At 44.8% G+C, this 16,803-nt stretch overlaps 1 protein-coding gene across 1 annotated transcript; it reads left to right on the forward strand.

Annotated features, from left to right (window-relative positions):
* Positions 1-149: 149 nt before the first annotated feature.
* Positions 150-16,549, forward strand: Msx (homeobox protein H17). Its single transcript, XM_070658943.1, has 3 exons — positions 150-6,048; positions 12,745-12,941; positions 14,799-16,549. The coding sequence occupies exons 1-3, from the start codon at positions 5,037-5,039 to the stop codon at positions 15,039-15,041; spliced, it is 1,452 nt and encodes a 483-aa protein (XP_070515044.1). The 5' UTR covers positions 150-5,036; the 3' UTR covers positions 15,042-16,549.
* The last annotated feature ends 254 nt before the right edge of the window (positions 16,550-16,803 follow it).

The following is a 16,803-nucleotide window of genomic DNA, read 5'->3' on the forward strand; positions in this document are numbered from 1 at the left end:
CGAAGCCCCGTTGGACATCCGTAAGTGTTGGATTCTCGGCCGTTGTTAAGTAAATTGGGTCCCAACCGGTTTCTTATTTCGTGGCCACTGTCTTACTCTCCGCGCGCTCGTACTCCCGGAGCCCTCACGGAGCAAGAACCGCTCTTCGCGGCCGTCTTCGGCTGGATTCCCTTCTTCGGAGCTCGCCGAGCGGACGAAAGTTCCAAGGCCGTACACGGGCGCGAATCGTGGAACTCTGCCGTTCGACGTCGTATATCTTCGCGGGGGAACAACCGGAGGAGCACCCCGAAATCAATTTACATTCGCAACAACCGCGGGGTCGTAAAGGTACTTAAGCGTCATTGCCGTCCGCGTCTGTCAACACGTCGGAAAGCCCGCGGCCCCGGAATTTACAGGCGCACGAAACTTTGGAAGCGTTGCGATTTAATTTCCCAAGGGAAGTCAATTAACGGGAACATCTTATTTCGCGTTTAAACGACTCATTCGTAAATTACTCGGTTTAATTAGCTTGTCAGCTGAAGAGAGTGTTGATTGAATGCGGCGATGGTATTAGATGATGCATCACTGACGATGACGTGAATAAAACTCGATCGAGTCGAGGGGGTCTAATGTTCAGAATGCGAGCGCGCGAATCTTTTTACATAATTCGTATTTGCTAGTCTAAATCTCGGCTATTTACGCGCGCGCACGTGGCTATCTAGAAATGCGTGGCACGGGAGGAATTTCTTTTATTTTAACTCGGGCAAACGAAGGAGGCTTCCACGAGATCTCGGCGGCCGATATAGCCGCTTTTTGTCAATTTATAAGGATTTATACTAGCGGGACGCAGATACGCTCTTCTCCGCGCCCTGCGCTTGCCTCCGCAACTTTTACAAAGGGGTGGTCCTCGGCCTCGGCCGAGGGTAACGAGCCGAGCCTTCCTCGAAACATTATCGATAGATCAAATCTATCGATAACCATAACTTGACTACAAAAAAAAAATTAAAATAATTTCAAACTTAAAAATAAAAAATAAAAAAAATAAATGGGGAAACTTGTATGAACTTTTGTTAATTTTCGAAGATTATTCGCGTGAATTTATCCTCACGGGGAGCGTGTAGAAATAATAAACTCGGACATTACATGCTTTTTATGTATGAAAGGATTTTTTTTTTTTTTAATTATTTAGTAGAATCGGGAATGACTCGGCTACATCTTCTGTGGATTAACGTGAAATTTCACACTTCGTTTCACAACCCGCGCCCGATCGGATAAACAGTAGGCGGCGTGTGTACGCGAGCACGAGAGCGCATGTAAACGGAGGTCAATTAAGGAAGTCCCCGCTGGAACCGATACTTCCCCTTTGCTCTCGCTCGAAAGCTCTAATTATTTCTTGCTCTCCGCGATCACTTCCGCGCGCCTAAGTAGGTAGAGGTATAGGCGTAACTGCCGTTGTACCGGGAGGATCGCATACTTAATTGGAATCCGATAAGCGCACGCGCTTCCCACGTGTAACTGGCCATTGATACAGCTATATACGGAATCGGGCATAAACCGAAGCGGCGGAAAATCAGAACGTTTTCGAAACATTAATATTTCACCTTAACCCTCATTACGTAATCAACTACAATTAATTTTTCAAAAATGACAAATAAATTATCAAGAATACTTAAAAAAAAAAATAATACATTTTGCAATTTTTTACTTGTACAAAATTCTATCATATTTGTTATATCTACAGTATTTTATTTAACTTCGGCTTATTTGAAAGCTCATTAGAAATGCAAATTAAATACGCGAGGTTAAAACTACTTATGAGAATTCGTCTCATTGATAAACTCACGGCGGATTTTTCAGTCAAATCGGCAACTGAGACCGCGGGAGCGCCTCGAGAGTCGTCGCAGGACAGGTGGCAAAGCGCAAAAAGATCTTTTAAGAACAAGCTTTTCTCAATAACTTCACCGGAGTCAATCGTGCCGGCCGAAAAAAATTGAAGGAACAAAACGCGAGGACATACGTGTTGAATGAGAAACGCGAAGGGAAGAATATTAACGCGTGCACCGAAGGCAGGTCTCCATTCATTCAGTTTATCCAAATTAATTGGTCGTAAATTAAGCGGCCCGGTCTAACGAGTGAGAGAGCGGCAACGATGAAGAAAACGAAACGAATGCCGGCTGAAGTTCTGAGAGGAACGGCCGAGCGTTCGGCTAACGCATGCGAGAGAGAAACGACGGGAGGAACGAAGAAGGGAACGAGATGCTGGGAAGCGAGAAAGAAAGAGAGGAAAGAATAAGATAAACGAGAGATTAAAAAACCAAAAGGGGAACCGTCCGCTGAAAAAGGGAGAAAGAGGGGGACAGTAGCGCATCGACACGCCATTATATGGCGGCTGGGACTAATTTATACAAGGGTAGAACGAGACACCACGGAAAGTCAATCGCCGAAAGAGAAAAAGGCCTCGGTGGCATTATTCAAACGGAGGAGTCTCATCCTAATTGGAAGTCTGCCACTGTTTCAACCGGGTGTACCGGCGCTCGAGTTCGTGTCCTCCGCTGCCTACGAAATTACGGAGAACCAGAAACGGGAATTAATATCTTATTATCTCGGTTTTAAATAAAGTGCTTGTTTTAATACGCTGATCATACGATAGGATCAAATGAGAGGCATTGTAAAATAGAAGACAACGGGTGCATACGTCGATCAAGGCCTCTTCGGTCCTGTTAGCGACTGACGAACGGCAAAAACTTCCGTGCTTGACGGCTCAATTCTCTCTTTCTGCTTACTCCCGCCTTCGGGCATATCTCTTTCCTCGCGAGAAGAGAAGCGCGCGTGTTCGCGCGGCTCGCTGCAGGCGCTTCCTCGCTCGTATCGGTACTTCTTTCTTTTCGATCGAGATATTCAATATGCCGATTTTGTTCCGCTCGTCTATTTCCATCGGTAAAACATCCTGCAGTTATTTTCTCATTAAAGAACGTCGATACTTATTTTTACTCGTTTACGTATTATCGGAGCAGCTACGTGCCTTGTGCATAACCGTACCAGGAAATTTGAAAATAATTCTATTTTCGCGCATAATCGTGCATTTATATCGGCGATAATATTAATCCTAGCTGAGCTACCCGCTCGCTCTTACGAAAGCGGAGCGAGACGCCGCGCTCGCTGCGGTATACGCGCACAGACGAACGCGAGAGGGATGCTTGCCCTCTCCTAGCCATGCGCCCGTCCGCAGCCACGTGCATCCGTATTGCCAATCAATTCGCGCATTGCGCACCCGGGAATTAGACAATTAGGAGTCGTCACGTTCCGCTCGGTCCCACCGCGTCCCATCACCGTCACCACCACCATCGCCCGCCGCCACCGCCACGTTCCATCGACCATCCGTGTTCTCCACCACCTCGCGCTGCTCTCTAACATCGGGTGATTCTCCCAGCTCCATCTGGTGGTCCTAGAGAACCGGAAGAAGGGGTTTTCCTCTACGGGTTTCGAACCACCTCGTTGCCTGCCATTGGTCCACGTTCTACCACGAAGAACGCCCATTCTCGAAACGCCCGAGATGTACGTCAACCCGCGCGCATTGGTCGAGCTCAGGCTACGATACCGGTTTTGCTAGTGCTGCGGGGGCGGCGCGCACCCGGCGTTGGCACCGCGGCACCGAGAACGAGAAAAGGGAGACAAAGAGAGGAAGCAGGAGGCAAAGAACGATAGACCAAGAAGGAGAATGGAGAGTCCCCCGGCAGGGCTCTCCGTCGCGAGTGCAGCCGAGCTGGTAATCAGTGCCGTTTCCGCGGCAGTGGCGGTCACCACGCGGCAGATTACACAGATTACAACCGATTACATTTGTACTTCACCGCCAACAGTCGTTCCTTTTCTCGAGACGACCACCGTACTCCCACCTTGTGTCCTCACCGTCGCACGACCCGAACTTAAGTACGCGCTCGACCGCTTGGTGAACTGTCTAGGTCGCGGACGACCGCGTCGCACAAAGAAATAAAGTGCTCCGGCCGAAATTCCCGAGTTCGCGCTCGCACCCGGAATCTTAAAAAATGTGCGGATGAATAAATCGACGGCGGACTTTGTTAGCGCTTGAAATCAGCACTTGATTTTAATAGTTCCGCGCTACGCTCCCGAAAACTGTATATCAATTGCGAAAATTAATTTTTAATTAATGGTGGAATAATCGAAACCTCCAAGTGTACCACGTCATAATAAAAAAAATTAAGTTCACAATGAGAGAAAAGCGCTGATGAAAATCTTTAAAAATATTGACGAGATACGGCGGATAAAAAATTATCTGGAATTTGCAATTATCTAAAGTATATAATGTCAGCAGAAGCTGACATAAAACTTGTCAACAACGCGTCATCTCTCGCGAAAACGGCATTGCACAACATAGATTTCACTCTGCGCGCTTTGTTCAAATGTTAAATAAAACAGTTATAAAGTATCGTGAAAATAAGTTCGATAATATCGGTTAAGAATTTACCAGCATGCGAAAGGTATAAACGTTAAGAGGTGAGAAGAGCCTGGTTCGTCATGTTGATACCTTAAGAATACTCTTCTGATTCTAATGGGGGAATCCGCTCGTGTCGGCTGGGTCATTCCGCGGCGATGCGGCGGATTCCGAGAATAACGGAGCGCGAAACTTATTAAGGCGGCGGGACTGCGCCTTGGAAAATCTCCCCGACGTTACCGGAATCGTCCAGGAATCACAATGTGACTGATCGTCACCTGAACGTGTTCTGCGGCTGAATCGCGTCAAAGTATCACGTCGATTGTTCTTCGACGAACATTTGTGAGGAGCTAATGCAATGACAGTCAGCTGACGCTTTAAAGTGCAACGCTATTTATTCGGAATTTCGTTACGAATCGCAGTGTGCATTAGACATTAAGCAGTTAAAAATGGAATTAATAAAACGACTGTACGATTTTTTTAACCGTGTCTTCCGATAATTGTCATTGTGAAATTTAATTAATTAATAACATCGTCGGTTATAATTCGAGTCTTGCGAGACGCGAGAATCCGGAAAGGCCGACACGCCGACGCGTTGAAAATCGGCATGAGCAACGGCGAAGGCGTGGTGACGGGTCCGGCTTCCGGCAACGATCGCCTCTGCGAGGACGTCGACATGGCTACCCCGACGTCAGCGTCGTCGAATCTGAAGCCGCGAAGCGGCAAGATCAGCTTCAGCGTCGACTCTTTGCTGAGCGGCACGAAAAAGAGTGCCATCGGTGGCGGCACTTTCGCGGCCCGGCGGGATAACGACGACAGAACGGACACCGAAAAAAATATCGAGATGGAAACGAGGTACCGCGAGCTTCTGGAGCAGCAAAGACTTCAAAGCAGGGAGCTACTCGCCAGGCTGAGTCCTCACAATCTCGCGAGCTTCGGAAATCATCATTATCATCACCACCCGAACAGACTCGAGCAAGATCACCCACCTGCCCGGCAAGAAGTGCTCACAGTGAAAGATTTTTCCCGGACGAGCCACGACAAGTCGTCCTCGCCTATCAGAATAGACCAGGAGATTCCGAGGGATCGACTGACGACGAGCTCGCCGAGCGGAATCGGCGAGGCGATGCTACAGCGAGAACAAGAGCGTATTCAAGAAGAGGACGAGAGAATCGACAGGATCACCAGCCCGAGATCCGTGTCCCCTGCGAGCAGACGAGAGATCCTTGACGATCGCAGCGATTCCGAGGCGAATCGCTCGCTGGAGGGGGATCGAACGACGGATCATCTGGACCTCGAGGACCACGAAATAAGAAGCGTCGGACAGTCCGAGGATTTAAACGTGATGGACTCTGACTGCGAGCTAGAGAGAGACCTGGAGGCGAGTCAGGAGAAAGAGGAGAAGTCCAGTCCGGTAGTGCCTCAGCCGATTCATCCCGGAGTGCAAAGGCCTTCGCAGGGCCCACCATATCTCACCGGTACACCCGGCGCTCCCGGCTGGAACCCCGCGGGATTTCCGCATTCTCTGGCGGGGTTCGCGTGGCTGCCCCCACCCCCTCATCCTCACAATCCTCATGGACATCTTTATACGCCACACAGTGGACCTACCAGCCCGAACGGTAAATCTAATATGATATTCGATATGCTTAAATGCTATAATCGGCCAGTTATGTCCCGTGTATAAAATTCAATTTACGTATCATTTTATTTAAAACTTTTACACGAGGCATAAATTTTAATTTACGTATTATTTTATTTAAAATTCATACGCGGGGCATAAATTTTAATTAACGTATTATTTTATCAACGTGAGTAAACGGGCACGATATATATTTTTACATCGAACCGCTTCGCAAATTAATATCGTAGTACAATTAATATTATAGAGTATTACACTCTAATCACAGAATCAATCACAGAATATTATTATCAATCAAATTATTATCACAGTAATAATCAATCACAGAAGAATTATTCTATGAAAAAAACTTCTGCCTCGCGTAGACAAGGATAGCTTCACCGTGGTTACCTTTTACAACGCGTTCTTGCCGAATACAATGTCGGCGATCAGATGGAAAACGCGAGCTCTTTTAATGCAACCGTTAATGCATGACACGCAGGCTCATAACGCTCAGTATTAGTGCCGTGAATCACGCGAGTAGGCGGGCATTATCGGTCTTACGTGCTAAAGAATTCGCTCGTACTCTGGTTTACCTTCATCGCGATTGAAGTTTAAAGCTAAGACCTTAAAACTACCATCACGATCGACACGATATCTTTGCCCTGACAATTTCTCTTCGAGCGGAAAGATTTAACGGGCATAACGAGACTAATGATATACCTTAAATGTGATGCAAATCCGAGAGTTAAAAATATTTATTTATTCCAACGAGCACGTATCGCGTTTAAATTTATCACTGCCATTAACTAAAGACATGGATATTCGTGCCAATATCAATTCAGCTTGCAATTTCATTAAATCATTGATTAAAATGATTCGTTGCATTCCTTAGTATACAACTTTGTACTTCATAATCTTTGACTTTCGTAACCGTACGTAATTTGAAGCGGAGCTCGTACGAAACTTCGTTATTGATTTAAATATTTCAAAGGAACGTGGATATTTATAGCCGTATTATTATATATTATATATTATATATTACCGGAAATTAGAGGCACGGTAATTAACAGAGCTCCTCGTAAGTAAGCAATCACCGCGTAGCGGAACGACAATGTCGCGACTGGCGATAACGCGCGATTGAAATAAGTAGCGCGGTACCGAAAGCCCGCGCCGCGCCGGGGGCTTCTCTTCCCGAGTGCCGATATAATTGGTGTCGCGCACCAATGGCGGAAAGAAAACGAGGAGGACAAATCCGTAAGAGGAGCGCGGGGCGGGTCGAAAAAGGGGGCGAACGGTTTGTCGTTATCGTTGGCAAAAAGCATCACCGAGCGACGTCGCACAGGGAGCTGAATGCGCTACACCGAACTTAACAGGCCACTTTAACAAGAGCAGTTTTTACCGAGCGCCTCTTGAATGCATTATGGATGTCGCGGGTTATATATGACTCTATCACCGTTGAACTGTCCGCTCGGCGCGCCCAGCCGATTATCGCATCTTTCCCCCCGGTCATTTCCTACTTTTCGTCTTCAGCGAAAGGCGGTAAACAACGCGAGAAACAAGATACGGTAAATGAGCGTGCGGCCGCCTACTACGCGCGCTCATCAATTTCGCCGTTGCACCCTTTCCCGTTGTCCTCGCGCGATTTACCGTCAATGCCGCTTCGCGCCGAGGCGTTATATTTTGAGCCGGATTTTATTACGGTTGACACAAATGACGTAAATGCGTTCCGTTCAATTATGTCACTTGGAGTGAGATACAGAGAGCCGCGCGGACGGCTTTTATGCTGTTTCCATTAGTTGCGGGATCGCGTGTCTTTTCAATGCTCGCTCGCTCCCCAGTCACCATCCGTGCTCTGCTTTATAGAGTGTTACTTTCAATTATGTTACTTTGAGAGATAAGGTAATGCACGTAACCGTAGCCCTTGTACGCTTATATTAATTTTATGCTCGCGTGCGTTTTCTAGACACTCTCCCGTTTTCGATCTTCGGCTACGAGCAGTGCCACCGCGTTATTTTCCAATTTGAAATTTTGAAGTTACCGTGAGCGAAATTATATTCGCGCGTAACGAGGAATTTGCGTCATTTCCGAGAAAGGATTCTTTAAAACCATTATGGGATTCCAAGCGAGCGTAAAAGCTGAAGCGGGAATAGCGCGGCTGGGTATAAGGACCCTCGTCCTTCGCGGATTCCCGGCGCACTCGAGCACTCGAGGCGGAGTACCGCGAGGGACGCGCGACGCGCGATTAGCCCGTTGCGCGAAAAGGTGTCGGTTACACCGTAATGAGGTATTACTTTAATTGTTCATTAAGAATAGGCCCGATTTAGAAACGTTGACGAAGTTCTTTACTGACGGCGACACGAGTCTTTGCACTTCAGCGTCTTTCTGCATTTCGAGGAATCCCCGCGCTCGCTCGAACAAGTGGCAGTGACTACTTTTGTGGAAGAATCGATAACGAGCCACCCCGTGCGACGTTACCGCGATTGATATTACATTTTAATTGCGAAGGATCCCGACGTTCCGGACCGAGTGCTTTACGGCGTTCGGCGCGAAATAAATAATTCAACCGAACAAAGTATCGATCTTTCACAACCAGTATATATCTGTCCAATTCGTATCTTGTTTACAGCGATCGAATTTTCTTCCGGCTAATCGCGCGAGATAAGAGGGAATGAGCGGGCTGGTAATTAATAAATCTCAACTAATTCTCTCGTTTAAGTCATCGTAAATTTCAAAGTTATCGCGTTCCCTTACAAATTAATAAATAGAATAAAATGTTTCATTTATTATTATTATTTAGAATCGAATTGTAATTAAAATTTGAAAAATATTTGGAGCGCAACTTTATTACTTTTATTTAGGTTTAATTAATTGGCAGGCGCGAATAATAGAACCATTCTGTGGCTTGCCAATTAGCTGAGAAATTCTTGCGTTATTTCGTCACAGAAGATTTACTACATCTTGTTCCCGTAAATTACTCTTTAGCAGGTAGCAGTCTTACAAAATGCTTTTTAATACCGTTCAGTAGAATATGCTGTTGACGTAGAATTATTATCGACGTACATTAGCCGTTACTTTCGAGAACTAAGTTACCATCGTTTACTTATCGAGTATACTTTACTTACGCGCGCAGCAAGTTAAAATCGCAATTCTCTTTCTGCCTGTCGACGTCGACTTCCGGACGGGATTCCAGCTCGGTTATTTCGCAGATCTTTCTCGAACCTATTTCCACAAACGTCAATGCGGAACTCGAGTCCGCGTTAAGCCGCACGATCGGTTCCCTGAAACGCGCACGATCGATGCATCGAACTCGATCGTCGTATATCTAGGCTATTAGGACGCACGATCGGCGCTTACAAAGCGACGGCGGGAAATGTTTTCTATCGCCTCTGGTGTGATAGAAGCGGAAGTGATCGCTGTCAGGAGCGACCGCGAGCGAAAAATCAGGCGCGCGGATAAAACTCGAGCGTAATTGCCTAATGAGGAAGGAGAAACCGCGATTCTCGGGACAGGTACAAAATTGATCAGCCGTACGGAGATACAGATCTTGTTTCATGACCGGTGGCGGATATATGGATTGTAATTGGATAATAAATCGAGAAGGAAAGTCGCGGCGGCTCCAAGTCGCGATAATTAGACGCAGCTTACCGCTTGAGAACGATTCGCAGATAAATAATCGTAGCTCTTTTAATTTTACAAAATCCTCAACGATTTTTTTTTTTAATAAAACGGATACATTGTTTTCCGAGGGAGAATATCGCGTCTGAAAAGTTACACTGTGAAAGCTTATTAGTCCATTTTCATTAACCGTTCACCACTGACAGTTATTCCGGAGAGGTAACGGGGGAGAGAAAAGGGGGGAGGGAAGGGGGGTGTAATACGGGGCTCGTATACAGCCGATAATCCCGGTGCCCGTCCGCTGGGCGGCGGCTTACGAAAATTATGAATACGGACGTCATTTATAACGCTCGAGCGCCGGTACCCGTACGCATTTATCTGGATTGCGCGCGCAGGAATGAATTAACGACGCCCGCCCTGCGTCCAATGATGTTCTACAAAATATTTCGGACGATTCATCATTCCATGGACGTAATTACCCGCCTCGGTCGTTCCAGCGGCCCGACGCGACGCCCGTCTGCCTGGGCTAACGCGCCTCTCCCCAGCATCCCCGAAAACCTCGTGCTCGTTGATGAAAATAGCGCGGCAGTCTAACGATTGCAATTGCCTTCTGAGATTTTGCATTTAAAATCTTCGCGAAAGCGTAGGCGTGATTTATATGCGGAGGCGTGTACAATAGCCTGGCACCAGGTTTAATAAATGCTGATCGGTGAATAGATTCATATTTACAGTCTGACGCAACGACTCAGTTATTATAATTTAATATTAATATCTTAATTTGATACTCGTAATTGTGACACACGGAGCAATTTACCGGCTTAAGCGCCACACAAGAAGTTTCTACTTTTAATTGAGCTAAACGACAATATATTCTCAGCGGCGATCTCTTATCCTCGTGAATTTATCCGAAAAATTAGCAGCGATGGAAAGCGAGCGGACCGCGTTCTCTATCAAGGGCGACAGCGGGCCGTTACGGGCGACGAGGCCGCTCGCGTGCGTGTTTCAGCGATCGGGTAATTAACAGAAATTAATTAGCAGTCAAGAAGAACATATTGATCGGTTACGTGCGCGGCATGACTAACTTGGACGACCTGAAATCGCTATATTATCGCATGAATGGATGCTGACGATCAACACGTAACCGCAGATTCGTCCAGCTGCGAATTCGCGTCATCTTTCTTGCGCGTGTCATTTTGCAACTTCGAATCGCGGTCACTTACAGCAGAATATCCACCGTCTTTTTCCCCCTCGTCGGCCGGCAAACAATATTGTAGCTCGAGCGTTAACCGCATTAGTAATCCATTAGCTCGGCTGACGCAAGGCAGCAAATTTCTAGCGCCGTTATGTTAATACGGGAAATAAAATGTCACCGAAAGGTAGCAGCGCCGTAATTAATAAGAGCCGTACGGCGGGAGATCGCGCAGCGCGCGTTGCCCACGACCCACATACAGTATCCTTAAACGTGAAAGAAAGTGACGGCAGGCTGCGATCCGTGGCTGCGGATTCGACCGGATAGGTGCTTAATTAGCAGAAATTAATTAGTGTTCTCCCGGGAGAACATATTGATCGGTTACGTGCGTGAACCCGCCGGGGCTTCCCCGGGCGACACGCGAAACGGGCGACGCAACGAGAATGGCAGACGCGATACCGGTGTCCCGACTGATTCCGGCCGACGTTGTCGGCGGCCCGTGGCCTTTTTTGTCCCCTCGACCGAACGTTAATTAGCGCTCGGAATCCGCGCGCGTTTTCCACACCGCGAAATCGTCATTTCGTTCCGTCGTGCTTGGCCGTCGGAGGCACTTTTTCACGGTGCGCCAGCACGCACGGCGCGTAGCCGTGCAGGGCTTGCGATCGATGTAGCCTCGCATCTGGCCGACGCAGAGGTCGCTTCCACGGGATATCAATTACTCTTCTTCTCGCACGAGTCGCTTATTTTGAATGCGGCGCGAGATAGTGCGGCGTGTGTTATAGGGAAATAATATGTCTAATTGTAGAATGCGCGCGGACGCTAAGAAGAGTTATCGGCAAGCCCAGTGCAAGATTTTTAAGAAGTGTCAATACTTCATTTGGTCGCTTGTACGTCGCTTTTAAAATCGCGCGTCTCTCTCACGTCGGATATTAATTATCGCGGTCCAACGTGGGAAAAAGAAGAAAAGAAAAACGGCGAACGGCGCGTTATCGCGAGCTCCCGCTGCACATATTTTTACCTCGTACACAACGCACTTTTTATTTTTCCTCCCCCTCCCCTCCCCCTTGTTACCTTTCATTTTTAAGTGAATTTTAACGAAGTGGTCAGCTTAAAAATGGATTTACGAACGAGTGACGAGGCGCGCGAATACGTCGTCGACACATAATCGCGCTACTGCGGAGAGGTGGCGAAACTTTATGCAGTACCAACTAATTGCATGCATATGAGCCGATCGTAAACAACGATGGCCGATGATAACCATGAGCGCCGGATGCACGAGGCCGGAATGATGGGTCGATAATTAGGCGCCGTTCGCCGAGCATTCGAGCGCGATTTATTTTTTATGATTTAATTTGCACCCTCCATCTCTCCCTCCCTCTCTTCGTCACGAGACCGTAATCGCTTCATCATGAGAAACCTATGAAAACGCATTTCGTCTGGGACGTCTTACCGCATGCTCGTAAATTAACGACTAACGTTGCACGTCTGAGGTTAATTATCATTCGATGAGTGCACGTAGACGGCGGACTGGCGTTTTAATAGCACAGATACAAATGCCCGCGAATATCATTATTAACGTATCTTTCTCTCTAATGATGCTGGATAGCTGAGTGGCGCGATGTAGAGTAATGCTATTTTAATCCCCCGTCGCATTTCTTTTTGCGGAGAAATAGCGGTACGCGAACCAATTCGAGACGCGAGAACGGACGGGATCGAACGACGATATTAATGACACTCTGAAAAAGCTTACGGTTTTTCTTTAAAAACTGATTTGCTAATTGTGCCAATTTTTTTTTCTTTTTTTTTTATGTTAGAACGATTTATATTAAAATGATTGACGTTAGGACAAGAAGTTTAATCAGAGCGGAATTCTTTTTCTTTCGGTTTCAGGGGACTTAAGGTTGCCGGGACCCGGCCCAGGCCCGGTCAGATGCACCCTCAGAAAGCACAAGCCGAACCGGAAGCCGAGGACACCGTTCACGACGCAGCAGCTGTTATCGCTCGAAAAAAAGTTTCGCGAAAAACAGTACCTTACGATAGCGGAAAGAGCGGAGTTCTCGTCGTCTCTTCACCTCACGGAAACGCAGGTGAGATGCCGAGCAATTAGCTCATTTAAAATTGAAAAAGTCCCATTTTACGTAACGAACATAATCGTAACATACGACGTGAGATTAATAATCATGAGTTTTATGTAGAGCTAATTGTTAAAGCGCTGCATACAAATTAAAATTAATCTAGCACATTTATCACGAAATGCGTACGAAAAATGCATTTTGCATAACTTGTCCTATAAATATTATAGTGTAATAAAAAAGAAAAAGGAAAAGAAGTATACACATTGGCAGATATTAAATTAAAATGTAGTAGAGCTTTCTCGATAATGAGCGTATTGATAAAAATCATTAGACCCGTCTGTTTACGTTCGTTTTATTGCGCGACGATAAACCAATGACATTAGCATGCTTTTAAAGCATAAGGTGCTACTTTTCAGCCGCAAATTAATATTTATACATCTTTACGGTCAAGATAACGGTAATTGGAAAATTCTACTGTGTGTTGCATTATAACACGCGACACACCTGTAAACGTTACATAAGTGGCACTATTGGTCGACATCGCGTTTATTATTAACGGTTGAAGATTTATAATTGGCAAATAATACATTTAAATCACGTAATCGCTTGAGAACTTACGATTAAAAAAATTGCGTAACGATTCGTTACTTAAAAAAAAAAAAAATTATAAATAAAGATTTTCTGCGTAAAACGCACGCAACTCATTTAGAATCATTAGATAAAACGGCCAGTGAAACACTGGCTTTCAGCAGTAAATTATCGACGTATCGAGAAATCCTCGCACGTCACAAGAAAGCGGCACACCTAACGCTCGAGTTTACCGCACAGATATTGCCGGGTTAACACTAAATCGTATTTAATTGTTATTTGCACAGCCGGTCGCAAATTGCGCTGTTTGCGCAGCTGCCGGTTTGAATCGATAGCTAATTCGCGAAATTTTTGGCATGAGAACGAGAATATAGATACTTCGAAATTATTCTACATCGATAGAGCTTTTAACCACAGTTTATCTTCAGTAATTCGCATAAATGGAATAATTACGACCGTTCCATGGAGGACGAGACATGAAGAACTAATATTTAAGAACTTCACTAAAACGTTTTAGAAAATATTCCAATTTTAACAGGTGCTTTTCAATTACTCGCGATAATTCACGCGTTCAACTAATTTTGCGTAATTATATATCATTATGAATTTGATATAAGCTGGCTAAAATTAAAGTCAAGAAAAAAAAAAGAAAAAAAAATAAAAAAACAGAGCGTAACGTAAAAATTGTCAATTAATTAATGGTATATTCATGCATAATTAAAATTGATTTCAAGGATAGATGTTGGATAAATGCGGAAAAGAGCACCGAGCAATCTACCTTCGTGAAAGAGTCGCATGATAAGTTACTTCGTGTGATCGTGGGGATGGATATCGCCGCGGCGGGAGTGTCACGATTTGAATTGTAGACATACCTCTTTGTCCACGGTGAATAATGAGAGAAGAGAGCGCGCGATCGAAGGAACGGTTTGGCGACTTAAAGGACACGGGAAGATGTGGCGGGGTAATCGTAGCTTATCTAAGCAAATGAATGCGACGTAGCTTCATTTCGACTGGTGCATTGTAACGAATGCGCAAAGTGTATCTTGGCACGCTAACTGGCGCGATAATAGCATACTCTGTTACATACGTGGCCAAAGAATCACGATAGTCTAAACAGGAAAGAGCGAACAGTCGATACAGCAATAACACTCGTGAAAGATAATTTATACTTTCTAGCGATAATTTAACAGTTACGGCAAAGTTAATGTTTCGAACGATTGAGATAACGTAAAAAGAAAAAAAGAAAAAAAAATTATTTCGAACTTTTATGTGGTGTTCCAGGTGAAGATCTGGTTTCAAAACCGAAGAGCCAAGGCGAAGCGACTCCAGGAAGCGGAAATAGAGAAATTAAGATTATCCGCGAGGCCCTTGTTGCACCCGAGCTTTGGATCGGGGTTAATGTTCTCCGGGGTTCCGCCTGGTACTCCAGGAGTACCTCCCTTCATTGCAGCTGCCATGGCTAGGCACACCCATGCTGCAGCAGCAGCAGCCATGTTCATGGGGCCGCCTGGGCATCGACCTTAATAATATACCAACGTGTAATACGCGTGTAATTCGAAGTCACATTTAAAGACGTAACTTGCTAACAAATTGGGGATCGAACAACGCGCGGAATTTATGAAATCGCCGAGATTTCACAGCGACGTATCTGCAAGTTTATTCCGAAATCTGTGACCTTAAAACTCTGGCTTAACAACTATAATGGAGAACGATCTGAGAATTAAAAGTTCGAGAGAGCGGACGACTTGCAAAGATAGTGATCGGAAAACCAAAGAACTCTGAAAATCTAAAAAGATCAAATACCTGTTTATTAAAAAAATACAAGGTTTCGAAAATTCCCTGAGAGATTAAAAGTCTAAAGTATTCGGCAATTAAATCCGTAAAATTCATGAATTTTAAATAATCTTTCTTTTACGCGAGAAGGAAAAATCGCCAGACAGTTATCGGTCGCTTTTATTATTAGCTCACGTTCTGTACGATTTTAATTAGTTTAATTTGTTTAACCGAGAATATTGAAATCCGCTGGTTAACATTGAAAGTCGAAATTGGCTTGGAGTGGCTGCGTAACGACAATACTCGCGCGTTAATCCAGACAGCTTATCTCCAGGGAGATAATCTGAATTTCACCACGCGAAGTCAGAAGCTACCGTTCGGGAGACCCCGTCGTTCGGGATGATAGAATGCACACGTATCGGCGCCTTGAGAGAGGCGCATGAAACTTTGATCTCAAGAGAAAGTACGAGTGTACATAGTGTAAATAGATACGCGTTCGTATGGCAACTATGGGTGTACGTATGTATATACACGTGTGTACAGGACGCTTCGATTATTCTCAAGAGGAGGAATCGTGGGGGACGAGCGTCCAACAATTAATTTTAATGATTTGGACCGCGTTGGACCTGACAAACGTTCGTTCACAAGTGTGTTTTTAATGTGGACTGGTCGAGAGAGCGCAACGACGTGAATGTGCGAGGTACGTTTAAACAATTCTGAAAACAAGTCTGAGAGCATTTTTTAAAAAATTAAAAAAAGAAAAAAACCAAAAAAAAGAAAAAGGATCAACGTCAAAGCCAAATCATTTCCCTGAAAATAATTCCTTGTACTAAATCCATTCGTTTATATATATTTTTTTTTCTTTTTTGTTGTAATCTTAATAGTAGAATCTTAGTTACATTTTTTAAAGTTGTATCAGAGATATTAGTGACGTTTCTAATAGCTGCCAAAAAATAAAAAAAAAAAAATCTAAACAAATTGATTCTTCAGGTACATAGCTTGTAGCTGATCTAATCTTTATATCCTTCAGACTTGTTGAATTTTTTTCCGTGGAAGAAAACGAGACAAGTGCGTGTAAATTATACATCAGCTTATATTGATTGTGAATCGTGGGAGACGGAATCGCTCATAGACAGTAAAAGCTAATGTTACGAATGTGGCGGCATGGTTCTAGACGTACCTATGCGCCTTGTATAAATGTAAGATGATAATTAATCCATGGAAGTATATTATAGCGAAATAAAAGATTTCAGTATTTACATTGTTTCTCATCAATTGCCAATCCACGATAAAACATTCGCTAAGTATTTTTTCCCTTATAGATTAATTGTTAAAAATTTTTTAAGTTTAGTAAAAATTTCTTGCGAAAGGAATATTCCGTGAAAGTTAAAAAAAATTAAAGAATAAAAAATCGAAAAGATCGCCAATCAAAACGGCTTTTTACACTTGGATAACTAATTTGTAAACAATGAACAATGATGCAATTAATCAAGCGAGCTTCTCAAATAAGGCA

The sequence above is a fragment of the Cardiocondyla obscurior genome, linkage group LG07 (genome assembly GCF_019399895.1).
Source record: "Cardiocondyla obscurior isolate alpha-2009 linkage group LG07, Cobs3.1, whole genome shotgun sequence".
Lineage (NCBI taxonomy): Eukaryota > Metazoa > Arthropoda > Insecta > Hymenoptera > Formicidae > Cardiocondyla > Cardiocondyla obscurior.